Genomic DNA, 26,624 nt, shown 5'->3' on the forward strand with positions numbered 1-26,624 from the left:
ACTAAAGAATAGAGAATGCAGGTGTGTGCATCAGCTGCACACCTGACAATGCTTATCACAATTTTTTTCAGTTAAGACAATTCATTCTCTGCATTTGGTGCGAAAAGATTCTTAATGATATGCCTGCATACACAACACACAAATGCAAGATTTATGTGTCAGTAAGAGCTCCTGATACCAATAAGACAACAGACTAACAGCTACCAGCTAACCACCACACAGAGATGGAGGTACACTGAGGAGGGAAGAGAGAGAGAGAAAGAGAGTCTGTCAACCAGTTCAGTGTGCTTCCTGTCAGTGTCAAACTATTTTGTCGGCGAACGACTTGACTCTGCTACACTGAAGGGACTCTATCTGCTCTACATCTAAGTAAGTTCTCATAACAACAATATTATAATCCTACATTAAATTCAGGTTAAAGAGATGCCTGTGTATTGAACCATATTAAGGGGTATTTAAAATTAGTTTGGTCATTTTAGTTGCCTGACAACGAAAGAAGACCTGTCTAGTGGAGTGGTCGGGTAATATCTGCAAATCATTTGAGATATATCATGCCATTGATTCATATCAGTAATGTAGGATATCTTATTTCACTGAAATGCTATCCTCTGTCATTAGTCTTAAATTGTCATTTTTCTGTGACTGAGTGTGCTACCTCATTGAGTGTCTTTGTGTCATTGCTTTACTCGTCTAAAAAGACTGTGTATTTTTTATTGTTATACTTTAGAAATAATTCAGCGAGACTGGGGTCCTGTTATGAGTTTCTCTCTCACACACACACACACTCTCTTTGTCTGTGTATTACTTTTTTCTGTTGTTTACATAAGTATTAATCTGTGTTGTTATTTGGTGTTATGACCATGAAAGCGTGCTTCGTAGGTTGAGGCCTTACCTTGTAAAACGACTTCCCAACAGACAATTATAGTATACAGAACAGCAAAGAGTGGATAGATACATTTGCATTATGTAAGTCAATGTTTGCTATATGAAACATAATACCTGTTTTCTGACATTGCTGCTATAGTGTGAAACAGATGAACCAATGACATTGTTATTATGGTTGTATGGAGGACTCAAGCGTTTACACATTTTGCCAAATTTGACCTTCCCTTTACCAAAGACTTATATGCTCTGAACATAAAAGAGTTCATATATTTTCTGCAATTCTGGTCTGTAATTTTCTATATTACCTATATTACCTTCCATTTCAATGTGCAACACATCTTTATCAGTTTTTGAATGAGCAAGGGATTCAGCGACATGTCAGTCAGTCAGTCTGGGGCCAAAACCAATGCCTTATTGATTTATTATTTTCTTTTAACTGTTCACATATGAGACACATGTGAAATACCGTATACAGTATGTCAGAGTCAATACACCAATGATGAGGAACACCTTTTTCATTCTCAATAAGTACAGGAGGACTGACGACATAAATATTCCCTGAAGTCTCTTGAACAAGGAATGGAGCCTTTTAAGATAGCAAATTCAGTCTAAATTACCTTTAAGGACAAGAGATAGAAACCAAAGTTTATCTTCACCCCACTAAGCGAAGACCGCCCATTGGGGCGCAGCACTTGTTACATAAAATGGTGCCATTACGGACATTACATTTCATCATTGACAGACTAATGTTTCCACAAAAGAGCTATAAATAAAAAAAAAAATACCATCAAATGAAATACAACATGCAGTGTCTTGTTAAGGCTTGGATTACACTCAGACTATGCTATTACTGTAAGTGCCTTAGCCTTAGAGGTTCAATCACACGGCATGTGCATACTAATACTGAATTAATTTTAAATGAAAATACACAGGAATGTTCAGGTTCCCCATATGATATGCACTCTATACAGTATGTGTTTTCTCACTCATGGCCTGAACATGGGAAATCTGAACCATCCTGTTTATGTTTGTTAAAGCTTCATTTGGACACAAAACTGACCATAATATTAATGGAAATTGTGCATACACATCAAGTTCAAAGTTCAAAACTCCAGACATGTCATGGTCAGACATGTCTAACCATACCATCTGCTCAGACACTGATTAACCATAGAATTGACCAGTTATGACCAATTTTACTTAAACAATAATCCATATGACATCATATGAAAATGCAGTAGGCCACTACTATAAAGAATATACAATAGTTCACGTTCATTTTGTTACGTAAAGATGTATATATGGCCGTACCTGGCGTTACACATGAAGGCTGTCACCAAGGAATGAGGTAAAGTGAAGACAGACTTATGCCAAATATAAAAATAAAGGCTTACTTTGCATGAGGTATCTTGCACAATAAGGTTTAGTACAGTATGTTTAAATAGGTAAGAGCTAAGGTTCAGTGGTGTTTTTTTTATTTAGCAAAAGATATTGTTGTCAGTTGTCTCCGTATTACTAATCTTTTGATCATGCAAAATGTGTTTTTCAAAGACAACCCAAAAATACGAAGGTGAGAAATCTTTTCAAATAAACAAAATAATTCAAAAGACACGAGATGCACAGAGAGCGGGTCCGGCCTCATATGACGTTCAATGTCATCTGTGCGTCTCACAGAATATAACCTGTTGAATACTGTGATAAAAAGATAGACATCTGTGAAATTTTCACTTTGATTAACTGTAGATATTGATCTCATATTGTTATTCTGTAGATTGCAAACATTATCTCAGGGATTATTTATGCCCCGGGCCCTGGGTCATGGGTTGGACACACACAGAGTGTTTCGTGACGCGTTATTTGATCTTTTGTCACTGATTCTGCTCCATCTTTTAGTAATAAAATCATTAACCTCCACCTTTTTTTTATCGTTTACGGTTAAGATCAACAGGAGCGGAGCCAGCTTGGGGGGGCGGGCGCGGGGCAACCCCAGAATTTAGTTGGCCACCCCAAGTGCCCTGCCACCAGAAATGTGATAGCTGGGCATGTCCCAATAAACAGTAGAATTGTTTTCTTGGCCAAAACAAGTGTTTTACATTGTGTTTTAATGTTGGCAAAATTATTTAGGCTATATTTACAGGCACGTTTTGCGATACTATGCCGTGTGTCTGGGCAAGAAACAGTTTTTACAGTTGCAAGTTCTGCCCATGGACATCTAGCCTGTAAAGACAACTTAATTCTAATTGGGCACTGCTTTACTTGAAAATACTTTCGTTCTTGTTGCATTGTATCAAGTTATGTGCTTCTGATGTCTTTCAGTTTGCTACTTCATCATGTTAAATTGCTTATTTTCAATTCTTCTTTACATAAAATAAAAGGTTTGGTTATTAGTAACAAGTAGTATTATAGTATAGTATAGTATAGTATAGGGTAGTATAGGGTATTGAACTGAAGGCTTTGATTAGTATTTTACTTGTATGTCCCACCCTTCTCTGCGTCTGTGCCCCAGGCCGGCCACCCCATCCAAATGTTTCTAGAATCGTCACTGTTCTGATCAAGTGTTCTGCAGAAAAGAGAGGCCAAGTTGCTTTTCTTTATGGCTTCAGCTTCTATCTGTATGGTTTCTTTTCAGTGTTGCTATTGTGTGTCAATTCAGTGAAAGAATCTGCAGTACATGCTAAAGGCAAAAGCAGAACATTTCATTGTTGTTGGTTCTGCTCAGAACACTCTGAAGATGTGATCTTTTGGGTGTCACTGTTTCACAGGGATCCCATTTGGCCATGTAGAGCCCTTCTGTTATACCAACAAAGGGGCCACTATAATGCCTGGACTTCCTCTATCTCAGTGGTTCTTAACTGATCTGGCTTTGGGACCCACAATTTCCTATGTTCATAAAGTCGTGACCCATATATTTATTTAGCGTTCATGCCAACGGATATGGTGAGCTACATGGTAACACACAAAATGCCTGTAGACCTACTTGTCTGGAACATGTGGATGTTTGGCATTACATTTGCGTTTACCCCTAAAATGATGTCTAACATCACCGGTCACATAAACATTGCTTATGTCCATGGTAATGACTGACATTGGCTATGAATAAAGCCTGTTAAAAGTGCAGTACATCACACTTCAGTGCATCACTCATATCTCTCATGCACAATATGTTGTACGGACATCAATATCCATCCATCTTCGTCACCTGCCAACATAGTCACTCACTTCTCTAACAGGCTTTTGGCCCGAATAGGGACTAATCCTACTCCTTGACAAAAAGCTTCTTTCAATAGAGATTTTCACTGCAGTTTTAGGACTATTTCATCCATGTAAGATGGCTGGTGGTAGTGTAGTGGCTAAGGAGCTGGGGTCGCACCTGACAAGTTGTGGGTTAAATTTCTGGCTTCCGCTGTTGTGCCTTTGGCCAAGGCATGTAACCCCAAGTTGCTCCAGGGATAATGGCCCTTGTAATATAATTGACATATTTCGCTTTAGATAGAGGCATCCGTTAAATTAAATGTATGAGAACTGAGAAGCTGTTTCTTGTTTGTGCTTGTGGTGGAATGGCAAGAGTTGTTTGGTCGCTTAAACAGTACAAGTGGTGGGATGGTAAGGGTTGTTTGGAGGCTTAAACAGTAGGCTAAAGTGGTGGGATGGTGAGGGTTGTCTGGAGGCTTAAACAGTAGGCTACAAGTGGTGGGATGGTAAGGGTTGTTTGGAGGCTTAAACAGTAGGCTAAAGTGGTGGGATGGTAAGGGTTGTTTGGAGGCTTAAACAGTAGGCTAAAGTGGTGGGATGGTAAGGGTTGTTTGGAGGCTTAAACAGTAGGCTAAAGTGGTGGGATGGTAAGGGTTGTTTGGAGGCTTAAACAGTAGGCTAAAGTGGTGGGATGGTAAGGGTTGTTTGGAGGCCTGTTCCTCTCTGTCTCCGCTACATTTAGCTCACTTGAGGTGTAGTCAGAAACCTCACCCACTGAGTCAAGATGAATGTGTCCTTTTCAGAGTGAAAGACAAGGATTCCCTTTTTCAGATAGAAACAGATACCTGTATAACTTTCTCAATCTCCCACACCTTCTACCTTCTTCTGACTCATACGTATTCCCTCAATGTTCTTCTGTTCTTTTAATTAGTCCTTCATCTCTAATTCTGTCTCACTTAAGAAAGGATGTATTTTCAGTTCAATTCAGCCATGTTCTGGTAGTCTCCTGTGGCAACGTTTTAGTCTTGCAAGTCAGTCTCTCTTTCCTCCATCTCCTTCATACTGTCAGTGTCTCTCTCTCTCTCTCTCTCTCTCTCTCTCTCTCTCTCTCTTTCTCTCTGTCTTTCTCTCCTTCATACCTCTTATCCTCTCGAGCATGCAGCCCTTTGCTTTGCTTTATATGATAAGTCTTAAGTAGGAGATTTCGCTCTTTCGTGTCTCTAGTGACCTCACCATGGTGCTGCATGGTAATCTTTTGCTCTGTATTTTTGTCTGTATTTTTTCCACAGAAATAGAAACTGAGGCATTTGCTGACATTTGCTACTCCCTCTATGTTTCCACTTTGTATCCACCAGTTTCACATCATCATAGACATTGACAAGAAACCTATTACAACATAAAGTAGTATACACAAATACACACATGCACTCTCCTCTCTTTCTCTCTCTCTCTCTCTCTCTCTCTATCTCTCTCTCTCACACACACACACACACACACACACACACTCACAAAACTTTAGAGTTTTGCTTTACAAAATGTAATGTCACAGTGTCTGTGTGCGTGTGTGTGTGTGTGTGTGTGTGTGTGTGTGTGTGTGTGTGTGTGTGTGTGTGTGTGCATCTTTCTCTCTCACACTCTCTGTGTGTATGTGTGTGTGTGTGCATGAATGAGGTGTATGTGGCGTAAGCGTCTGAATATACCGTAAAAGAAAGCAGGTAGCGCTGTAGTATGCAGTCACAATTATTTCCAATGAAGGCCTTATCTGAGGGGAAAATTTCCCCTCTTACAGAGTAGTCCTTCAAAACATCTTCCTTTTTTCACGGTCATCAAAACAAATGTCATATTGTCATATGTGTGTTTACTTTCCATTGACATTTGGCTGTCATTTTAGAGTCTTTTACTTCTACTCCATTCACAATGGTGTAACATGACACCGTTACACACTCACTACGCAATAAAAAGCGTGGCCTACAGTATATAGATAGAATAAAAAGTATCTACAATTTCCACCAAAAATTCTTTAATTTTTTTATAGATTGAAGTGGTGGTTTGATTTAGGTTTCATTAAATCGACACAGCTACAGTACATCCTGCATGTTCGTTTACGTTTTTACCATTGTACTGCCCAAAACTTTCAACTGTTTCTGGATATGCTCAAATGGAAACCTGTTTTCATCAAATAGAATTTTTATACATGTGTAATTAATACTGGTAATTTACCAAGAAATATCAAAAATAGAGTACAGGCTGAGGCTCAACTAAACAATATAACTGAATTTTATACCTGTCGAAAGCGTGAAACCATATTCACAAGAGTGAAGTGTCACCTTATTAAGCTGTTCATAGCAATATCATACATTTATAATCCACTGTCTGTGTCAAATCCAATCTCCAAACAGACTTTGAAACATGGCATATTGATCACAGTGATAAGATAGAAGATATGCTGTGAGAAAATGTTTTTTCTAATTAACGCCATCTTGTACAGTGCTGTCTATCCGATGAAGAGTCGAGTTACTATCTCCAAGACATATAAAAATACTAATTAAAATAAGGCACTCCATGCATCATCTTCTGGAGACTGCAGTCAGGTGCTTCTCAGTAGGACAGCAGACTTTAAGATGAATAAAGGGAGCGGGAGGACGCTGATAGCTTGTAGTCTTTTATTTCAGTGCAAACAAACACTTGACTGACGTTTCGACACTACTGTGCCTTCCAATATATAAAAACACATCAGGTAGTTCTGGCTGTCTTATATTCAAATTCTAGTCATGTGTTTTGTCTCTGCTTGTTATGAAAAGAAACCAAGCATGTGTTTTTGCTGTGCACGACTGATGCCTCTATTCACATGTATGTTATGTTAGTCTGAGGGTATTTAGGCTTCAAACAATGGACTGAGTTCAGTATAGTTCAGTTCAGTAACCGTTATCATCCCAAAGGGAAACGTGTCTTGCACAAGATACACAGGTACACAAGATATAAAAGATATGAAGAACCACAATACGGTACAGGAGAGTGGCAAGCAACAGTGAACATAAGGACAGAACAACAGACAGTGCAAGATGGGATCACCATCAGGTTTCTGCAGAGACTGATGAAGGTACGTGCCAGACTGAGCAGAACTCTGGGTCCAGTGCTGAGCTCGATGGTGTTTTGAGCCCCCAGCGTCGTCTTCCAGGCAGCGCTGCCACCATCGACTTAAAGGCCCCTAATCCTAACCCTAACCCTAACCCTAACCCCTAACCCTAACCTTAATACATGCCTAACCCTAGCGCCTTCCAGGCAGCGTTGCCTTGAAGACAACGTTGGGGGCTTAAAAAAACAAGAAAGGTGGAAAGAAGCTTGGTATGTAACCAAGGTTTCTACTACCAATGTCTACAAAAGAATACATTTCTGTATGTGCTGACAAATATTTACAAAGTTAACTGTGTGTGTGTGAGTGTGTGTGTGTGTGTGCGTGTGCGTGTGCGTGTGCGTGTGCGTGTGCGTGTGCGCGTGCGTGTGTGCGTTTGTGTGTGTGACATGTTTGGAGGAGAAAATGGCAGCACTTACAGCACACAGCTTGGAGGACGTATTTAGTTAGTGTGAGTTAGTGTTAGCAGGGCTCAACAGGGAGATGACACATGCTAGGGGATAGACGAATTGAAAGCATGTGGGGGACATCTCCCACTCTTTTTCTGTAACTCCTCTCTCTCGATGCACCCCGACAGTTTGTCACTGTTTCAGACACGAGGCTGAGATGGGTTACCTCTTTGTGACTAACCCGGGATCCCTCAACCAAAGGTGTTTCCCATCGGAAAGCCCGAGCGAAACAGAGACCTACTTCGAGCCATTTTTGCTCCACTGAGAAAGATTCGGTAGAACACCTCTGATTTTCCAAAACACAGTCGGGGTAGATCACAAGCCAAACAGCTGCAAGTTGGACCAGATATTCCACCACTACTTGGCTTCAACCTTTATCTCTATGTCAGTTTCTGAGCCAGACATTGTGAACCCAATTTGACTAGAATGAAGACTGAACCCTGTGTTGTTTAGCACTGTGTTCAGTGAGGAGCGAGTGGGGCAGGAAGGTCGACGATGCACAGGGTAAACCTCAGAGAGACAGATGTGAGGCAGGCGACATGTTTGTTTGGTCCTTCATGTGGTCGGGTGCAGTAAACCGCCCTGTTGTGTCCCGCTTCACGCCAGAGGCTCAGGCACACATCTCCACCTGTGCTCTGAGCTCAGCTCTGTGGAGCAGCTACAACATGGACTGACTGTCTGTCTGACTTGGCTCACAGTATACGCTTCAATGGCACAAGCAATGCAAAGGCTTTTACATTAGAACGGAACTATACATCAAGCACGGTCTTTCCATCTCAACAGGATCATGATTGCCATGGGATGCATATTGCATGGTTCACCAGTGTGTGTGTCTTTATGTATACTGTATGTGGTTATGGTTCTTGGCAGACACTTTTGTCCAAAGAGTCATACAACAATGAAAATACACATTATCATCAAAGATGATCAGTAATGTAGCCGACAAACATTCAAATAAAAGTAAAAACTAAAGAAGTTTGACAGAATAGTCACAATAGCTTCACAGTAACAACCATAAACACTAACTGAGGATCTGAGAAGAGAAGATATTAGATAGAACAGATGCGTATTCTAATCCTAAAACTATATCAAATGTGTGACATATTTAGCATTGGTCCGTGAGGAGGAGAGGGTTCATAGCAATAATCTACACAAACTGCCAATGCCATTCTACAGATGTGAACACAGTTCAGATGTGAAACCTGCAATATCTCTTCTTGTTTCTCGACATACATATGATGGTCAGAATTTGACAGAATGTTGTGAAAATATCCCCCGGTCAGCAGAATTTGGTGGAAAATCCCATTCAGTGTTTCACTTCAATATTTGACTTCTTCAGTATTAGAGATTTGCCCCCTGATAGACATGTAGTTCCACAATTTAAAATGAAGTCTTGTTCACCACCGGGAATCAAAGTCGAAGACTCCAACACAATATGATTTTTTCCTTTCTAAGACATTTCTCTGGTAGTCCAACAAAAGGATATTGTTTAACTGACTCACATTTTAGTAACTGTGGAGATACTCGGACGGCTGGGGTAAAATTATTTTTTGCCTTTGTTTAAAGTGCCATGTATTAATCACATTTTGTGACAGGCAACTTGTATCATTTTGTGCATTTCATCAAATGCACAAATCATTTTATGTGGTATCATTTTATTGACCACATAAATTGTGTTGAGTTTTGCTTCCTTACAATTTCTGCATGTGTTAAGTATATTATAAATCTAAAGTCTAACTAAAGCTTGCTAAACCAACCATTTGCAACGTCTCTTTGCAAATGTAATAACATGAGAAAGATCCAAGACGCAAACAGCAGCATCTGCTAAAAGCTGTCTCACACCACCATATGATGCTGTTAGACCATTTAGCTCATAGACTGCCTTTACACTTCGCATTTAAAATAGGACTCTCACATTTCATACTGTCTGTACCTTTTGTGCAAGTTAAACCCCAGTGCTTACTCCGTGGGTGCTTTCGGCTTGAGCGCTCCAAATATCTCAAACCATTGACTCCTGTATGAAAACTATTGTAGATTTTAGACATTTTCAAGTTCCTTTAGGTGCAGGTGCAACAAAAAACACAAATTCTGTGAAGTGGTTGCATTAAAATGAATTATTCTTTTGATTCCTACCAAATTATATTAATGTTCACACATCCAAAGGATAAGTTTGATATGCTTATTTTTTAAACAATGGGCTAATATCGACTATCTTTGTTAAAGTCATCCTTCCCCATCAAGGGATTGAGTTTGTCTACTGCTGTAGGTCACTCTTTGTGAGTGCATTAAGGAACACAATCTATTGCATAAATCACAGTTTGCTATACACAGGCAATACTGAAATGCTGTGCCAACAACATCTCATCACTACAATATTTGATCTTTATTTATTCATTTGGCTGACACTTTATCCAAAGCGACTTACAAATATTAATTGTCACAAGGGCCATTGTCCCCCGAGCAACTCAAGGTAAAGTCCATTGGGCACAACAGAGGCTCAAGGGCACAACGGTCACTGCCCGGAATCGAAGCCACAACTTATTTTTTCGAAATTGAAATGCTATTCTAATAATAAATATAGGTGCCGATCCCTATCATTTAATACATTATTTTATTTAAAAGAGTTGCTATTTGGACTGTGACATCTACTTCACTATTAGAATGAATATCATGTTATGTAACAGTATTGATATCAGCAAAACATGGTCTCTGAAAGCAGTGTTGCCATGTTGCGTTGTAACTGTAAAAGAGCTGAATGAAGAGGTGAATACTGTATCCTCAATGCAGCCTGAAATACAGTATATTCACTGAAGCTTGAACAGAATAGATAGGTTGCTGTTGTGCTGGACATTGGCCATCCCTGTTTTTCTGGAAAAGAGGGATAAACCATCTTGTGAGCCGTGACAGCAGGTAGAAATGTGAGCGGTCACATTAATGCCTCCATAATACTCAATTTCGTCTTTTCAAGGGCTTCAAAGCCACGTGGCCCCCAGGTCACACAAACGCAGAAACTGAACCTTGAGCTTTGTGTTTACATAGCGCGCAAGCGCTCAGTTATACCGGGATCACCATCAATTCATGCTTAGGACTTTCTATTTGATGCAGTCATAAGTACTGGACCTTTTTATCTTGTACTTTGTAGGGTTCCTATGCAAGGTACTTCTAACCCAATTCTGATCTGATATGACACTACTTAGACTAAAGACAAGATAGCCAATGCTCTGAGCACTAGGCCTAATTGGATTTTGTAATGACATGAAATTGCATTGTGTTTAAGTGCGCTATAAAAATAATTGTGACTTGACTTGACTTGACTTGACTATTTGCAGTAATTAATTATATAAGTATAAGAGTTGAGGTTGTAAGGTTGTCTGAATTAAGATTGACAAGGTGTTACATCGGAAGCCATTTTCTTCAAAGAATAAAACAAAGCAATAATAAATAAAGATAAAAAACGATACATATAAAAACAATAAATAAAAAGCTGTAGAATAATGACAGTATCTTACTTTCTAAACACATCTGTGAAAGCATACAATTAAATCTGATACAGCGAGCAAGAGAATTTGTGAGGTCATTAGTTATGAATATGAAAGCCATTGCGAGAAGCAGTACATATGGATCATAGCAAAATTCTTGATAGAATTTAACTTGCCGCTAAGAGGCTCACAGCATGTTTAAAGAAATTAAATGGCCACTGAAACATGAAGTTTCACTTAAATAACATGAGGTATGACATAAAACAAGAAGTTGCTACAAATAACACTTAAAATAAAATGTTAGGCGATATTTTTTCTGTGGTTTTAAACCTAACACAAATGTGAGCGCAACACTTCTAGCGATCGATCGCAATCATCATGAGGGGCTTTAACGAAATAATTAAGCATCTTCAGTGGCCAATCGGAGTCTCTGAAATTTTTGCTTAGTCCACCAATTTATTAATCATCACACTGTAAACCAATCTCATTTCATTTCCTCATTGTTTTAGACCAATCAGAGGTGAGGGGGCAGTCAACGCCATACAAATAAGCATCTGCTTTCCTGCAATTGAACACATCCGCCAAGATTTCATCTGTGTCGGAGGCCGATGTCCTGGCCCTCAAACATACTGTAAGTACAGTTAAAAACCAACGACATTGTCTAACATCTCAACTTCACTGTGATATATTTAGATGTGTTAAACTTAAGCTGTTATATTGGAATATTGTTATTGAAACGTATGCTGTATGTATCAGTTATCCTTCAGTGCTTTCTGAGTATCGTTCTGTCTGACACCGACTCTGCTATATTGCTGCAGTACATGTGTTATGCTTGATGATATATGCATTCCTCTCTGGCAAAGAACTGTAAATTGTGTCTCATGACATGTCACTTTTGATTTAAAAAATCTGATTCTGCAAATGTGGCTAGACGCGTCAGTGTGATTGCACACGTACTGGACACTAAATAACGGAACTGGACTAACATTAAAGTGGAGCCAGCGTTTAGACATGTGTCTTTCTGTCATCTATAAAATAGCCATACCTAATAATCATAATGCTATGTATAAGTCTTTAAACTGAATACAATGTGGTGTAATATTGGTTTGCTACACGCCGTAAATGTATTTCGCTTCGCGTCCTATTTTGAGAGAGTGTGTAACAGAACCATGACCATTTTGAGCATTTCTCTCCTCAGGACGGAGATTCACATCTTTGGAAGCAGAAGCACGTCCATGTGAGTATGCCGCCTGGGTTCTGACCCAACTGCAGGCCCAACTGTGGGCGTAAGTGATGCACACAGCACAGCCAGACTACATGGAATAAGCATGGCTCGAGGGCCGCAGTGGATTGGCCCTCCCAGCTGATCAGCTGTGCCATTCACTTGTTAGAATCACCGGACAGACTTTTACATGTTCCTATTCAAAATTATGCTTTCAAGAGAGTGTTGGTGTCAAATGTGTGTTATCACACAATTCTCTGGAAATCCAGTTTTATTTAGAGAATACCGTACTGTTAGACATAGGTTTTACATTTCTACATTCAATCCAATGATTCAGTCAAAACTGTGTATCTATGAACTGAAGTCATGCATTCCCAATCATTTTCAGCCTCTTTCATCAGCTCCAACCTCCCCTCCCCCTCTCTTTGTTGTACTCTGGTTCTGTACCCCTTTTTCTCTCTCCCTCCTCTTTTCTCTCTTCCTCCCGTGTGTGCTCTCGCTCTCTCACTCTCTCGCTCGCTCTGTGTTTACTGTTTAACCTCCGCCCTGACCACAGACTTCATCATCTGTTTTTCTGGGTTAGCTCCTCAGGTGTGATCTCTTTCTCTCTCCCTCTCTCTCTCTCTCTCTCTCTCTCTCTCTCTCGCTCGCTCTCTGTCTCTCACTCTCTCTCTCTAGTGTTTCTTTGCTCTTCCTCTGTACTGTTTCTCTGTCATTCTTTCATTCCTCTTTCATGTTCCCAAAGCACACATCACATACCCACTGAAGTTCTTCTAATCGCATATTTCTAATGTGATGGCTCACAGAAACTCGATGATGAAAAGATGATCTAATTGGCTTAAAATGGCAATATGTTATTCAAACAAGGAAGTGCAGTGATAAGAGATGAATTTACTGTATGAACTTAAACACTTTCAACTCTTGTGAGGTGGAGTTAGTTAAATATGGTTGTATAATCAAGAGCTGGGCCTAAACAGAATCATGAGAGGAAAGAGATAATTAGCGAGGGTAGAGAGGGAGAAAATGATAAATTATAGGGTAGTGTGAGTTACAATCAGATAAATAAATTCAATATGTTTCATGGTTTTATGGTTTCATCATAATAAGCTGTAAACCATTATTTGAGCGCAGGTTCAAATTGGATATTAACGTATGAGAAACATGTAATATATAAAATAATTGCTTACCATTTCTTGTCAGTGTAAAACTGAATACATTTTAATTATATTCTAAAATTACAATCAATCACATAATATATGTATTTTTAGTGTATTATAGTAGGCTATTTGCTATAAAAAATATTTAGTTTTGTTAACCCATCACAAAATCGGCCCGACGGCATCATCATCTACCGTTCAGCATTCTCGTGTGTTTAAACTGTATACGTTCATTTCCATGGGAGTTTCAAGAGTTCTTCTAATAGCTGTAATGAAATTAGATACAGTATAGGCCAAATATTTAAGTGGTTCTTTACTTTGGAATAAAACTTCACGTGCTTTGGCCATTGCACTTCTGCAACCGAGGATGCCATCTTCTACACCTCAGTTTCACCCAAGAAGTCCGAGTCCAAATCATTCAGAACTTTTAATATTTTCATCTATAAATATACGATTAAAGGAATGTAGCAAAAATCTGAAATTGAAATCTGAATTGTATTATACTACCAATCTAAAATACAAATCGGAAATACTTCAAATGTACGTAATGTGTTAATAGGCTATACCATGACAACACAACTGTCCCGTAACACTTTTCAAGAGGTCATGGCAATATCTTCCTTCAGAGCAGGCCTATGAGTATTGCTGAGCTGCACCATTGCATTAGTCCTAATGTTGATATTCCATTTTACGCTTAACAATGATTATGAATGTGGAAGTGATATTTGTCTATATCAGACTGGATAAGTATGTTTTACAACACAGTACATGTCTGTAATATCCTGAATGCATAAGTATGTTTTACAACACAGTACATGTCTGTAATATCCTGAATGGATTTCAAGAATCTCAGGTACTCTTTTGTGCTTTACGTCTTCCTCTCTTTTTTTATGTTCATCAAACACACCTCAGGACACCCACACACACCCTGTCTTTCTATCTCCCTCTTCCTCACACACACACACACACACACACACACACACAATCACACACAATCACACACAATCACTTACACACAAATTCGAACAAAGACACACTCACGTGCCAGTTACCACAAGCGCTGGCAAAGGCGATGAGGCGTGTATATTTTTTTTCTCGTCTTAAGCGTGGAGAAATCCGCCTTTCGTGGAACAGGGGAGGAAGAGAGGGGGCGTGAAAGAGAGTGGAGGTGGTGAGGAGGTGAAGAAGAAAGGGATGAGAAGCTACAGTTCTCCCAATCACAGCCCACCACAGCAACAGTGCCTCGTCGTCGCTTTCCTGCCCCCTCTCTCCCTCAAGCCTCTGTGTCTGGCAGCCAGAGACCACCACAAAGCCTCTCTCTCTCTCTCTCTACCCCCCATCACCCTCTCTCTCAGAATCTCTCTCTCTCTCTGTCTGTCTACAAATCTCTACAGAAATCTTAACCTACCACAAGCCCCTTCCTTTCCCTCTCGCTCTTTCTTTCTATTCCTACATTGTCTTTGCAGAACAAAGTGAAGCTGTATGTGTCTCACCTGAACTATATGTCACTATTTCAGGCAGGGGGACAAAATGTATGCTGTTTGGGTGGCACCGCTACTTCTGATGATTACAATAAGTCCCATGTGTAAGTTCCTGTTCACAATGGTAGCATTTTGGGTGTGATATTGATGTCATTTTTGTATTGTGTTTTCAACCCTTCATTGCAAATGACAATGTGTTGTTGTCATCAATGTATGTATTATCTTATGTGTGTTAATCAAATGGCCCATAAATGACACATTTATAAATGTGCCACATGGGCAATGAATATGAAACAATTCCTTGAGTCCCATTTCCAATACTCCAATTACTGGCTCTCTCCCAACCAGGGGTTGATGGAGCCGTGGTGGTGTACGCTCAGGAGGGTGGGTCCATCCAACTGCCCAGGGAAGGCAAGGCAGGGGACGGAGTTTACATGACATGGTACTTTGGAAAAACAGAAAGTGAGATCGAGGTGTACAATAAACACGGCTTGGGCCAAATCACAAGTAAGGCAATCAGTCAGTGTGTGTGTGTGTGTGTGTGTGTGTGTGTGTGTGTGTGCATGTGTGTGTGTGTGTGTGTGTGTGTGTGTGTGTCTTTGTGTGAATGGTGAATGATTGATGTCTATGATCTACTGGGATTTTACAGAGCATGCACCATTGATATATAATTGAGGAGGATGATCATTATTTGTTTCTTTGCAGTGAGCCCATCTTGGAAGGACAGGATCTCTATATCTAGCACAGATGATTCCCTCATCATCCATAAAGTTCATGCTTCAGACTTCGGATTCTTCCGATATGAACAGAAAGAGAGGCAGAACACAATTGTTAACATTGTGTACAAACTGTACGAGGGTAAGATATTTAAGAGACATTTAGGTGAAGGGAAGCAGGTGGAGTTCTGAGACACAGCTGAATGCATTTAGAGAGTTATAAATAACTCTTTTGCTTACTACTATGTATATTTGATTACAGTAAAATGGGTAACGCTTTCTATGAAGAGACTACCTATAATGATTTAAGCATACATTCACTTGGTAAATGGCATCATTGGGAATTAAGATCATTGTTGTTCAAGATTACAGACAAGCACAAGACTCTATAACAATTAACATATCAATTATAATGAACAATTATCATTATTTATGAGTACATTATATGATGTTCAAAATACATTAATCACTGATAAGACTTTCATCGGAAGTGTTAGGCCTATGTTATTTGCTTGTCATACTTTAGAATCCCTTTGAAAAATTATTCTGCATGGAATATTCTCAATACGAACAACTCTACATATCCTAGAATCTTCAATGGTTTTTCAATAGGGCATGCATTGTGCAAAATTCTGAAATTCATGTAATCTTTCCTCTTGTTTCATCTAGAACATTGTGGCAGGTGTAGGATGTCTGCCCCTATGTGGCCTCAAATGGAATTGCATGTTGTATCCGTTGGTTAGGGGTCCAAAGAGACTTTGGATTTAAAGAATGCAAACTCTCAATTTGACTCTTGGTGCTGACTTTCTCCTCTTCCTTTGCATTTCTCTATTCTCTGTCTCTTAGTTACTGTCACTTCTCCAACAACTGTGCTTCATGGGGAGTCTGTGACTCTGACATGCGAGGCAGACACATCTACAGTCTACCCAAGCATAATCTGGATCCCTCCTGAGACGGTGGACCAAACACGAAAGAGAATGTACACAAAACAGATTACAATTCCAGATCTGTCATGGCGCGATAAGGGTGTTTGGACCTGTTCAGTGAACTATAATAAAGCCACCACTAGTGCAACAACTACCATTCATGTTGTGGGTAAGTCCATCACCATATGGTGTGAAGATTCAAGTCAGAATTACAAGATCACACAATGAGGTTTTTAAATTGCTCAGCACAGGGAACAGTACATGAAAACGGTAACTGACGGTAACTGTAAGTGAAGAAAATGTATTCCTCACGCTCACAACCCTATCTCTGCTCCTCTCCTACACCTTAACCCACCTCCAGACCTCCTTCCCACCCCGTCGGAGCCCATCTACACATCTCCCTCCTCCACCACCCCTCTCCACCTGCCCTGCTCCATCTCCTCCCCAGTGGAGTGGGGGGTGATCCTGGATAAGGGCTTCCGGGGAGGGAGCTGGACTTTCCTTCCTGCTGCCCCAGGCTCTGGGGGGCCCAGTCAGATCGCCTCCCTCTCCCGAAACGCCACCCCACGCTGGGACATCATCATGCCAAGCAGCAAAACGGACGGCTCTGCCCTGGAGAAAGGACTCAAGGGGAACGACCTGTCTTTGAGTAAGAAGGTTGTGACCGTGGCGGACAGGGGTAACTACACCTGTGCACTGAAGTTCGAGAAGGTCAAGCTGGAACGGACAGTGAGGGTGGAGGTTCTGCAGGGTAAGGGCTGTGTGGATGAGTCAGGTCAGCTGTGTGTCTGTAGCGTGTGGTTGGGGGTAGAGTAGGGGGAGATGGGGTGTTGTATCTGGCTACTAAATGGCATGATCATTTTCTTTATGGACATGCAGATTTACATGAGACTTTGAGGTGCTACTCAACAAATCAATCAAATAATCAGTACATTGTGGCCACACATTGAATAAGGCTAATTTCTTAATCTGAAATATCTCAGGAGAGAGAATAACCATCTTTCTGGTGCATTCATTCACTTGACACATATTCTCTCAGGAAGCTGACAATCTTCTTATTTCACAAGAACCCGCTACTAAGTTACTATTTATAAACCACTCACATATACTGTACTGTATGTGACACAGTATGTCAAAACAGGACACATACCTAGTGGGAGTGAGTGAAATGTTGAGTGTGTACCTATTCTATTCCTGTGTCGGAGCCACACGTTTGTCTGCGTGCATGGCTGTCTGGGTGCTTTGTGTGAGACCAGCATATCGGTGTAATGGTCCCCGGCGTGGCTGGGTCCTTTCAGCAGCGCAGTACAAAACAGATGTACGTCTCCTTCAGCTCCATTAATGAGGCCTAATGAGCCTTTACAGTGCCAGCACAAACCGGCAGGAGCTATTAAATGACTCACAGTGTGTGCTCTCTCTTTCGCTCTGTTCTCCCCTCTTTCATTCCTCCTGACTGTCTGTCTGTCTGTCTGTCTGTCTAACTGGGCCTGTCTTTCTGGAAATATGATTTACCTTTCTTTCTTTTTCTTTCTTTCTTCCTTTCTTTCTTTCCTGCCTTTCCTTTCTCTCCGTCTTTCTTTCTTTCTTTCTTTCTTTCTCACAGTCGTCGCCAGTCCAAGCCCGCGTGCCTTCGAGGGCCAGCGGCTGAATCTGACCTGCACGCTAGGATCCGGCCTGGACCCTGAGAGTGAGCTGGAGGTGAAGTGGGTCCCTCCGAAGGCCGTCTCCCTCCCCATCCTGGCGTCCGCCCCCCACCCCCACCCCCACCCCCACACCCTGTCCGTGGAGGCGTCCGTGAGCCACAGCGGGAGGTGGAGGTGTGAGCTGCGGAAGAGGAACAAGACGCTGACATATGCAGACGTGTCGCTCAAAATAGGTGAGGAGGATGGAGAGACAACAAGATGGGGATGGAATACACAAGCGAGGCGGTCGTGGCTTAGCTGGGTCAACACTGTTCAACACCCACTGTGCTGTAGGGATGTTACTTCGGTCCACTCTAACAATCCAGGTTGTCACGATTCTTCAAATGTTTGGCACTGAGCAAAACAGACAGCACCACTGTGTGTGTGTTTAAGCTCTTGAAGTTCATAAGCACTTAACTCCAGAATGTCAATCAGAGTGCCATTTGGCTCTCTAGGTGCTAGTCTGGAGGTAAGTGGAGTAGTTAAATTGGGTGGGATGGGCACAACTGAACAGAAACATCATCCCTGGTGCTTTCCTGTGCCTCTCTCCCTGGCAGAGAAGCTCCCGGTGGACGTGTGGCTGTGGGTGGGCATCGCCAGCACTGGCCTGATCGTCATCCTGCTCATCTTCATCGGCAGGGCCCTGATCAAACGCCGTCGACAGGTAACCTCCTCGCACACCTTTGCATGGAGCTTACTGAGAGGTAAAAACTGGGAAGGGGAGGGGACAGCAAGTTACAGTTCATTACCCATACATAGTTAGTGTAAATGTGTTAAACTGAATGGTTAGCATAAATCTGAAAGCTTTGTCTGCCTGTAGCAGCAGCAGCAGCCCATATGCATGAGTGTGTTGAGAATGTTAAGAAGGTTAAAGACCTTCCCAACAGGTAAATGGTCCATCATCTATAGTAACTCAAGCATGTGTGATTCTGTTTGCAGCAGAGGACACAGCGGCGTAAGACCAGATTCTGCTGCTGCAAAAAGTGAGTCATGTGGCCTGCACTTCCTGTGTTCACCTTAACCTCACAAAACCACATTCGTTTCACCAGTCGCTTCCGTCTACATCTCTCCTCTTCGCTCCTTCCTTTCCCCCACCCATGCTCTCTCTCTCTCTCTCTCTCTCTCTTGCTTCCTCTCTACCTCGTTTCTCGCACCGTGCTTCAGATCCACTCTAATACGTGCCTGTGGCTTAGTGTCCCCACTAATCCTTTTTATCTTATTTCTCTCTCTCTCTCTCTCTGTATCTTTGATCTGATCTGGATTTAAGTCACAGCCTGGTTTGCCAACAATTGTGTCATATCACAGTCACTCCTACCTTTAATGATACTGGAGATAAGGGTTGCTGTCTAAATTGAGGTTCCACATGCACAAAGATATTGCAGCTAATTTATAATTTCCTACTGAAATACAGTGTTATTTCACAAATGTATATTGAATATTTTGATAGATATTGCATTGCATCAGACATCATCACTTGAGGCTATTTAAACTCCCCTTACATGTTTTTGTTGTGAGTTGGTAATGAAGGACAAATTCTCTCTTTTGACCTTGAATGACTCAGAATGTTGTGTGTCGAACAGGAGGATCTAATGTTGAGCGTAATGTTCTTTTGCCTTCTCTGACTCATTATATTTTTCTGTGCTTACCCCTCTCCCTCTGTCTGGTCCCACTCTCTCCGTCTACCTCGCTCCTTCGCTCTGTCTATCTTCCTTCTTCTCTTTGTTTATTTCTCTGTATCCCTCTCCCTCTTCCTCTCCATTATCTACAGCCCTAAGCCACAAAAAGGATTCTACAGGACCTGAAGGGAGGAGAGAAAGGACACGTCTTGGATAAGGAAGTTCTAACAGTGTCATTGTTGTTGATGATGACAAATTTAATTAATGATTCATAGGACAGAAGACTAGAGTTTGTTGAGAACCCATACTCTTAAAAGTGCCTATACAGGAAACAGAAGCTCAGTGAGTCAGAAGTTAAGTCTATGATAAAAACATTGCTTTCCTTAAATAGTTTTACTGTATTTCTTACAGCATACTTGCAGCATAGGCTAACACTGTATAAAAGATTTATATGTACATATTTTGAATGCTACTGTATGAGTTTTAAATGTGCTTATTTTACCTCTGTGCCTATTTAAGCTTCACTTTCAAATAAAATAGTGTTCTTTTTGTCTCAGAATGATTCCCATGCTTGCATAATGTGTGAACAGCCAGCTGAATATCAATGAACCCAGGGCACTGGTGGTTCTACGGGGGGTACATACAGTATACTGCCACTATAAAAATATATCTTTCCACCCTATTTTAATATATTGCATGAAAGCACATTTTCAAAATTCAATCTATAAATTTAGTTTATAGCCCTGGCAGAACCTTCTGAAGACGGAGGGCTAAAATCTTAGCAAGAATTTTTTAATCCACATTTACTAATGATATGGGTCTGAAGCTACTACAAAGTAAGGTGTCCTTGTCCTTCTTTAGGAGAAGAGTAATTGTGGCATTGGTCAAGGTTGGAGGAAGTCAGCCAAGTGACAAAGCCTCATTATACATGTCACTTCAAACTCGTGGGACAAATTTCTTATAAAATTCTACTGTGAATCCATCTGGACCGGATGATTTTCCACTCTCGCCCTCATGATCTCAGTTGTGGAGATTGGTTCAGCTAAATTTTAGCTCCTGATCCACTTTAGGAAACTCGATGGTGACTTGCTGAACTGGTGTTAAGGTGGCTGGAAGCATAGATCAGTGAAATTTAGAGAATGTTTCATTTATAAGCTTTGGGTCAGTGGCACGTAATGAGAATGTAACTGAACTCTAATGAACCTAGATGCTGCTGCAGCTCTGGCTTGCTGAGCAAGGAGCTGTAAAAAATTTGCAGTGGCGACAACTTAAAAAAATAAGTCAACATTCTGCATTCAGATTTCTGAGTAAACTGAACTTTTGTATCAAAACTCAGATTCTTGAGTTTACACTAAGCTAAACCACAAACTAACCAAACACATCAAATAAAGCTACTACAATGGATTTTTAAGTTCCTTGAACTTAAAAATTTGGTGTAATGTCAAAATGCATTTTCCTAGTCATTGCAAACGGAGGTTTGTATGGCTTATAAATTTGTGTTGTATTTAGGGCTCATCTGAGCCAAGATGCTAATATTCTCAATGTTTTGCATTTGCTGAATGAATCTTACTTTCAAATTACACTTAAAGTTATTTACATGTCAGCTTGTACACCAACACAACAAAGTAATTATTTTTTGTCCACGTCCATTGTTTTATTCACGAACCACTGAAAGTTTTCATCTTCAATATTCTTAAAGCGAAAGAATGACGTGTTTACATTATGTTAGTACATAATATACAAAATATGCAGTCAAAAACACATAATTAAAAGGGGGGGGGGGGGGGGGGGGGGGGGAACAGAGACCATTTGAAAAATATTACAAAAGTACCACAAATATAACAAAGGTTCCTCTGCTGATTTGTAACAGATGTTAGCAAATGATGTATGAAAAGGTATTGATTGTACAGCTGAAAAACATACCAACTCTCAAACATTTTTGTAAAATGTAAAACAAAACAAAAAAAATATTCAGACAGACCACTTGAAACACAAAATAATCCAAGTAGGCTACCATAGAGCCCTTGGAATGTTCTGCTGGTTTTTAACATCCGCAGTACATTTTAAATGAATAACTAAATTATTATTTTCAAAGATTTTTGCAAATGCAGTCAATGCAGTACCATAAACTCTGCTTATGTCCATTGGGTTGTAACACTGGGAGGGCTCAATCAGGGGTCAGTGCCCCACATGGCTACAAACAGGCCAACAAAGGCAGATGAGAGGCATGGTTATGGATAGGCGGTACTACCCCAGAGCTGTCCTAAGGGTAAGGGCCTACGGCCACCCCTTTAACAAAGTGTTCTGTTTTACTTGTGGAAGACTGTGGGACTGTGTGCTGCAACCAGCTGAAGCCGGAGAAGAGGGCCAGGACTTCCAGGACGACCACAAAGCCTGGGGAATAGGTCAGTGGCAGGGACCACACACCCCCCCCACTAACGTTGTCCTTGTCTCTCTCCCTCTCTCTCACCTCAGAAGCTGACACGAGCCTTCTGACTGCCTCGGTCCAGGACTGAAGAGATTTGAGTTGCCTTCTGCTCCCCAACCCTTTCCCCACCGATTATAAATAAATACCTAAGTTTGTTTCACTGCAACCTCTGTGTCTGACCTACTTTGTTCCAACTGGTTAGCCCACTACCCTGTCTCGCACGGCCAGGCGGCCACAACACTCAAAGCAAATTTTACATGTGGCTGTCAAACAGGTATTGCAGCAAAACTGAACATAAAACTTTCTTTAAAACATGTACCATTACATATTGCATCGGCATGTTGTTTACTGCAAGAGTTTATTTTTGAATGACTGAACTCTTGCTGAGCAATCATCACCAAGTCCAAGGAAAACTTTCTGAATCACCTCACACGTGTATTTCAACTCTTTTGGTTACTGGAAATTGAGTGCGTACAAGAGGCCAAAAAAAAAAGTGTCTTGATGGCATGATGGCATGATGGCAAGTGGCATGATCTTCAACATGTGGTAAGGAAGCATCATCTTCAACCACAGTCATGATGGCCATCTTCACATCTTTTGTGTAGCCTTCTTCAGGATCAGTGTTCTGTGAAACATCAAAACAAACAAAAAATTATTTCTCACGTAAGAGCACATATCAATGTGTAGCTAATGAGGTGTCCCATTAACATACTTACCAAGCATGTTCTTAAAATCTTCTCTGCTCCATAGTCTCTCAGAAACAAAGGAAGGCCTCTGAGTGCCACGGTTCTCCTGTGCATGGAAATGTCCGATGTCTGAAAAAAGAAAACAAAATAAAAGCAATTTATTCCTTAAGAATTTCAATTTCCACAAAACACTCATTTAGAGTACAGCTGTAGATTTATGCAATATACTACATTTAGCCTATGTCATGTCTTTCTTATCACCTGCTTATCCAATGAGTCCAGAAGTGTCTGCATCTGTTCACCAAAATATGCTCTTCTTCTTCTAAACATCTGAAGGAGTTTGGGGGTGTGTCTCTCAACAGCATCCAGGAATGTTCTCTTGAGGTAAACCGTTGTTATTCTCTGACATTCACAGTTCACCTGTAGAAATAGTGATAAAGGGTTTGTAAAGGCTATGAGAAAGCGAATGAACCAAATAACGCATTAGTGAGATTATGAGAGAGACTGAAATAGGAAATCAAATGTGTCACCAAAGAAGCAAGTTGGAGATAAGGTTTTGGAAGAAAAAGGTTTTGGAAGAAAAAAGTAGACAGAGTAAGAGTTAACACCAACCTGATGCTCCAGGAAGAGAGCTGGCCATCTGTTTTTCACCAAGTTAACATGAGGTTCCTGTTCAACTATTTCTTTCCTTCGCAAGGAAAATGTGCGATCCATAGCTCCACTGACAAAAGTCATGTTAGGATTCCTTTTTTCCATCTCAATTGTCAATGAATCTCGATCCTTTTCCAAGGCGTCTTCACTCTGTCCAGCGGGGTGGTCAGGAAGGAAATTAACCTCGGCTCTTCTTGCTTTTTTTAAACTGGGTCTACCTTCACGGTTTCCCCTCCTTTCATTCACCTTAACTTCTTCGCAGCCTGCATTGCGTAGCTTCTGACGGTAGTTTCCAAACTTGAATCCAATACTCATCAGAGGCGATTGCTCATTGAGTGCAGGGGAGGCGCAGCCTCCTGTAAAATATCACGGAAAATTGCATGAAATAATGCCTATTATGAGCTACATTAGCAAGCCTAATATTCCAACTAGAACATGCTAAAAACGTGTTCAACTTCATGGCTATATCGTTATAGTTTCGTTTTGCAACAAGGTTTTGCCTGTCATCTATCGCGATTTCGCACGTCTAACCCAGTGGGCATTTGATATCAATTTGACATCAATATGACATCGAACATTGATGTCAAAATTACGTCACGAAATAGGTCTAGAATGAAAGTCATATTGACGTCAATGTACTGATGTCAATTTGATGTCAAGATTTTGACCTCTGCTGATGTCATTTTGATGTTATTTTGATGTCATGTTTTGTCGGGATTTGATGTCAATTCAACATGTATTTGATGTCATGATGGTTGATTACGTTTTGATGCTATTTTGATATCATTCAATATCAGGCTTTGATGTCAATTCAACATTTATTTGACATCAAGATGTCATGATGTTGATGTCATTTCCATGTCAAGTTTTGTTGGCATTTCATGTCAATTCAACATTTATTTGATGTCAAGATGTCATGATGTTGATGCATAGGAAGACAATGTTTTAATGCTATTTTGCTATCATTCAATATCAAGCTTCGCTGTCAATTCAACATAAATCCGAAATCAAACATTAATGACAAAAGTATGAACATTTATTGACAAATTTTGATATAATTTCAATGTCAAGAATCACTCAGGACAGGATGAGAAAGCGTAGACCCCCAAACCAGACTGGAGCCACTTGTGAATAACCTGTAACACAGATACATAAATGTACATTTCATTAGAGAGCTTTTCGGTAGAGGGTAGGTTTTATTACAGCAGACAAAGGCATTTAAGCATGTTGACATTTACCTTCACTTCGTCCTGAACTAGTAACACCAGTTACAGAGGCATATGATTATTTTTATTATTAATGTTTAGACCAAAAGTCAAATAAATCAAATGTAAAACTGTATAGCTTACTTCACTTGGGTGGCAGGACAGGATGAGAAAGCGTAGACCCCCAAACCAAACTGGAGCCACTTGTGAATAACCTGTAACGCAGATACATAAATGTACATTTCATTAGAGAGCTTTTGAGGTAGAGGGTAGGTTTTATTACAGCAGACAAAGGCATTTAAGCATGTTGACATTTACCTTCACTTCGTCCTGAACTAGTAACCCCAGTTACAGAGGCATATGGTTATTTTTATTATTAATGTTTAGACCAAAAGTCAAATAAATCAAATGTAAAACTGTATAGCTTACTTCACTTGGGTGGCAGGACAGGATGAGAAAGCGTAGACCCCCAAACCAGACTGGAGCCACTTGTGAATAACCTGTAACGCAGATACATAAATGTACATTTCATTAGAGAGCTTTTGAGGTAGAGGGTAGGTTTTATTACAGCAGACAAAGGCATTTAAGCATGTTGACATTTACCTTCACTTCGTCCTGAACTAGTAACACCAGTTACAGAGGCATATGGTTATTTTTATTATTAATGTTTAGACCAAAAGTCAAATAAATCAAATGTAAAACTGTATAGCTTACTTCACTTGGGTGGCAGGACAGGATGAGAAAGCGTAGACCCCCAAACCAGACTGGAGCCACTTGTGAATAACCTGTAACGCAGATACATAAATGTACATTTCATTAGAGAGCTTTTGAGGAAGAGGGTAGGTTTTATTACAGCAGACAAAGGCATTTAAGCATGTTGACATTTACCTTCACTTCGTCCTGAGCTAGTAACACCAGTTACAGAGGCATATGGTTATTACAGTGCATGGAAATGCACTGTATTGATATTCCTTCATTTTTTCTTTTTATTACAGTGCATGGAAATGCACTGTATTGATATTCCTTCGTTTTTTCTTTTTATTACAGTGCATGGAAATGCACTGTATTGTTATTCCTAGGCTTTTTCTTTTTATTATTACAGTGCATGGAAATGCACTGTATTGATATTCCTTCGTTTTTTCTTTTTATTTTTATTTTTATTATTATTCTTCCAGGCCCTAATTTGACTCTAACCGCTTATCGTAGGAACTTGGTTCAAACTTTGTCACGTAGCTCTTGCATCAAATTTTCAGTCTATTACTTTTCATATTTCTATGACTTTTACTTTTTGAGATATGAAATAAAAACTAAACTTAATTTTGCCATAGACTTAACATTGGCTTTATGACATCATAATTAGCTTTTAAAGAAATAGAATGGAATCAACTTTGCCAGTGTTCTCTCACTGACTTCAGCAACTTCAATGGAACTTCTTCTCTGTGTGTCTCTCCATTGAACTGATTAGCTCACTTGTCATCCACTTTCTTTCACTTCTTTTTCTTCACTTCCTCTCACTTTCTCTATCACTCTCTCTATTTCTTCCAATCTCAATAACTTTTTAAAACTATATTAAAATAACCATTTTTATAGCAAAGCAACCACTATAATTACTTAGTAACAACCTAGCAACCACTTCCATAATGACACCCTGGCAAACACCTTAGCAACCAATTTGATTTCCTTTGCAACCAACGTGATTTCCCTAGCAACCAACCT

General features: G+C 40.3%; 1 protein-coding gene and 1 long non-coding RNA gene across 4 annotated transcripts; one reads left to right on the forward strand and one right to left on the reverse strand.

The window, feature by feature from the left end:
• The first annotated feature begins 249 nt into the window (after positions 1 to 249).
• cd4-1 (CD4-1 molecule) lies at positions 250 to 20,491 on the forward strand. 3 transcript variants are annotated; one of them, XM_062539477.1, is made up of 12 exons: positions 250 to 369; positions 11,648 to 11,769; positions 12,337 to 12,375; positions 15,035 to 15,102; positions 15,347 to 15,505; positions 15,704 to 15,856; positions 16,561 to 16,809; positions 17,002 to 17,391; positions 18,244 to 18,516; positions 18,880 to 18,986; positions 19,262 to 19,305; positions 20,091 to 20,491. In XM_062539477.1, exons 2-12 carry the CDS (start codon positions 11,747 to 11,749, stop codon positions 20,122 to 20,124), a joined length of 1,539 nt encoding a protein of 512 aa, XP_062395461.1. In that variant the 5' UTR covers positions 250 to 369; positions 11,648 to 11,746; the 3' UTR covers positions 20,125 to 20,491. The 3 variants fall into 3 exon arrangements, with proteins under 3 accessions (XP_062395461.1, XP_062395462.1, XP_062395460.1); XM_062539478.1 differs by lacking the exon at positions 250 to 369 and adding an exon at positions 9,063 to 9,196 and having other exon boundaries at positions 19,265 to 19,305; XM_062539476.1 differs by lacking the exon at positions 250 to 369 and adding an exon at positions 9,066 to 9,196.
• Positions 20,492 to 24,717: 4,226 nt separating this feature from the next.
• Positions 24,718 to 25,536, reverse strand: LOC134082186 (uncharacterized). Its single transcript, XR_009939594.1, has 3 exons — positions 25,338 to 25,536; positions 25,053 to 25,123; positions 24,718 to 24,839 (listed from the first exon to the last, which is right to left on the reverse strand). It is a non-coding gene; the product is annotated as an uncharacterized LOC134082186 (long non-coding RNA).
• Positions 25,537 to 26,624: the final 1,088 nt, after the last annotated feature.

Source organism: Sardina pilchardus, chromosome 6 (assembly GCF_963854185.1).
Source record: "Sardina pilchardus chromosome 6, fSarPil1.1, whole genome shotgun sequence".
In the NCBI taxonomy this organism is placed as follows: domain Eukaryota; kingdom Metazoa; phylum Chordata; class Actinopteri; order Clupeiformes; family Clupeidae; genus Sardina; species Sardina pilchardus.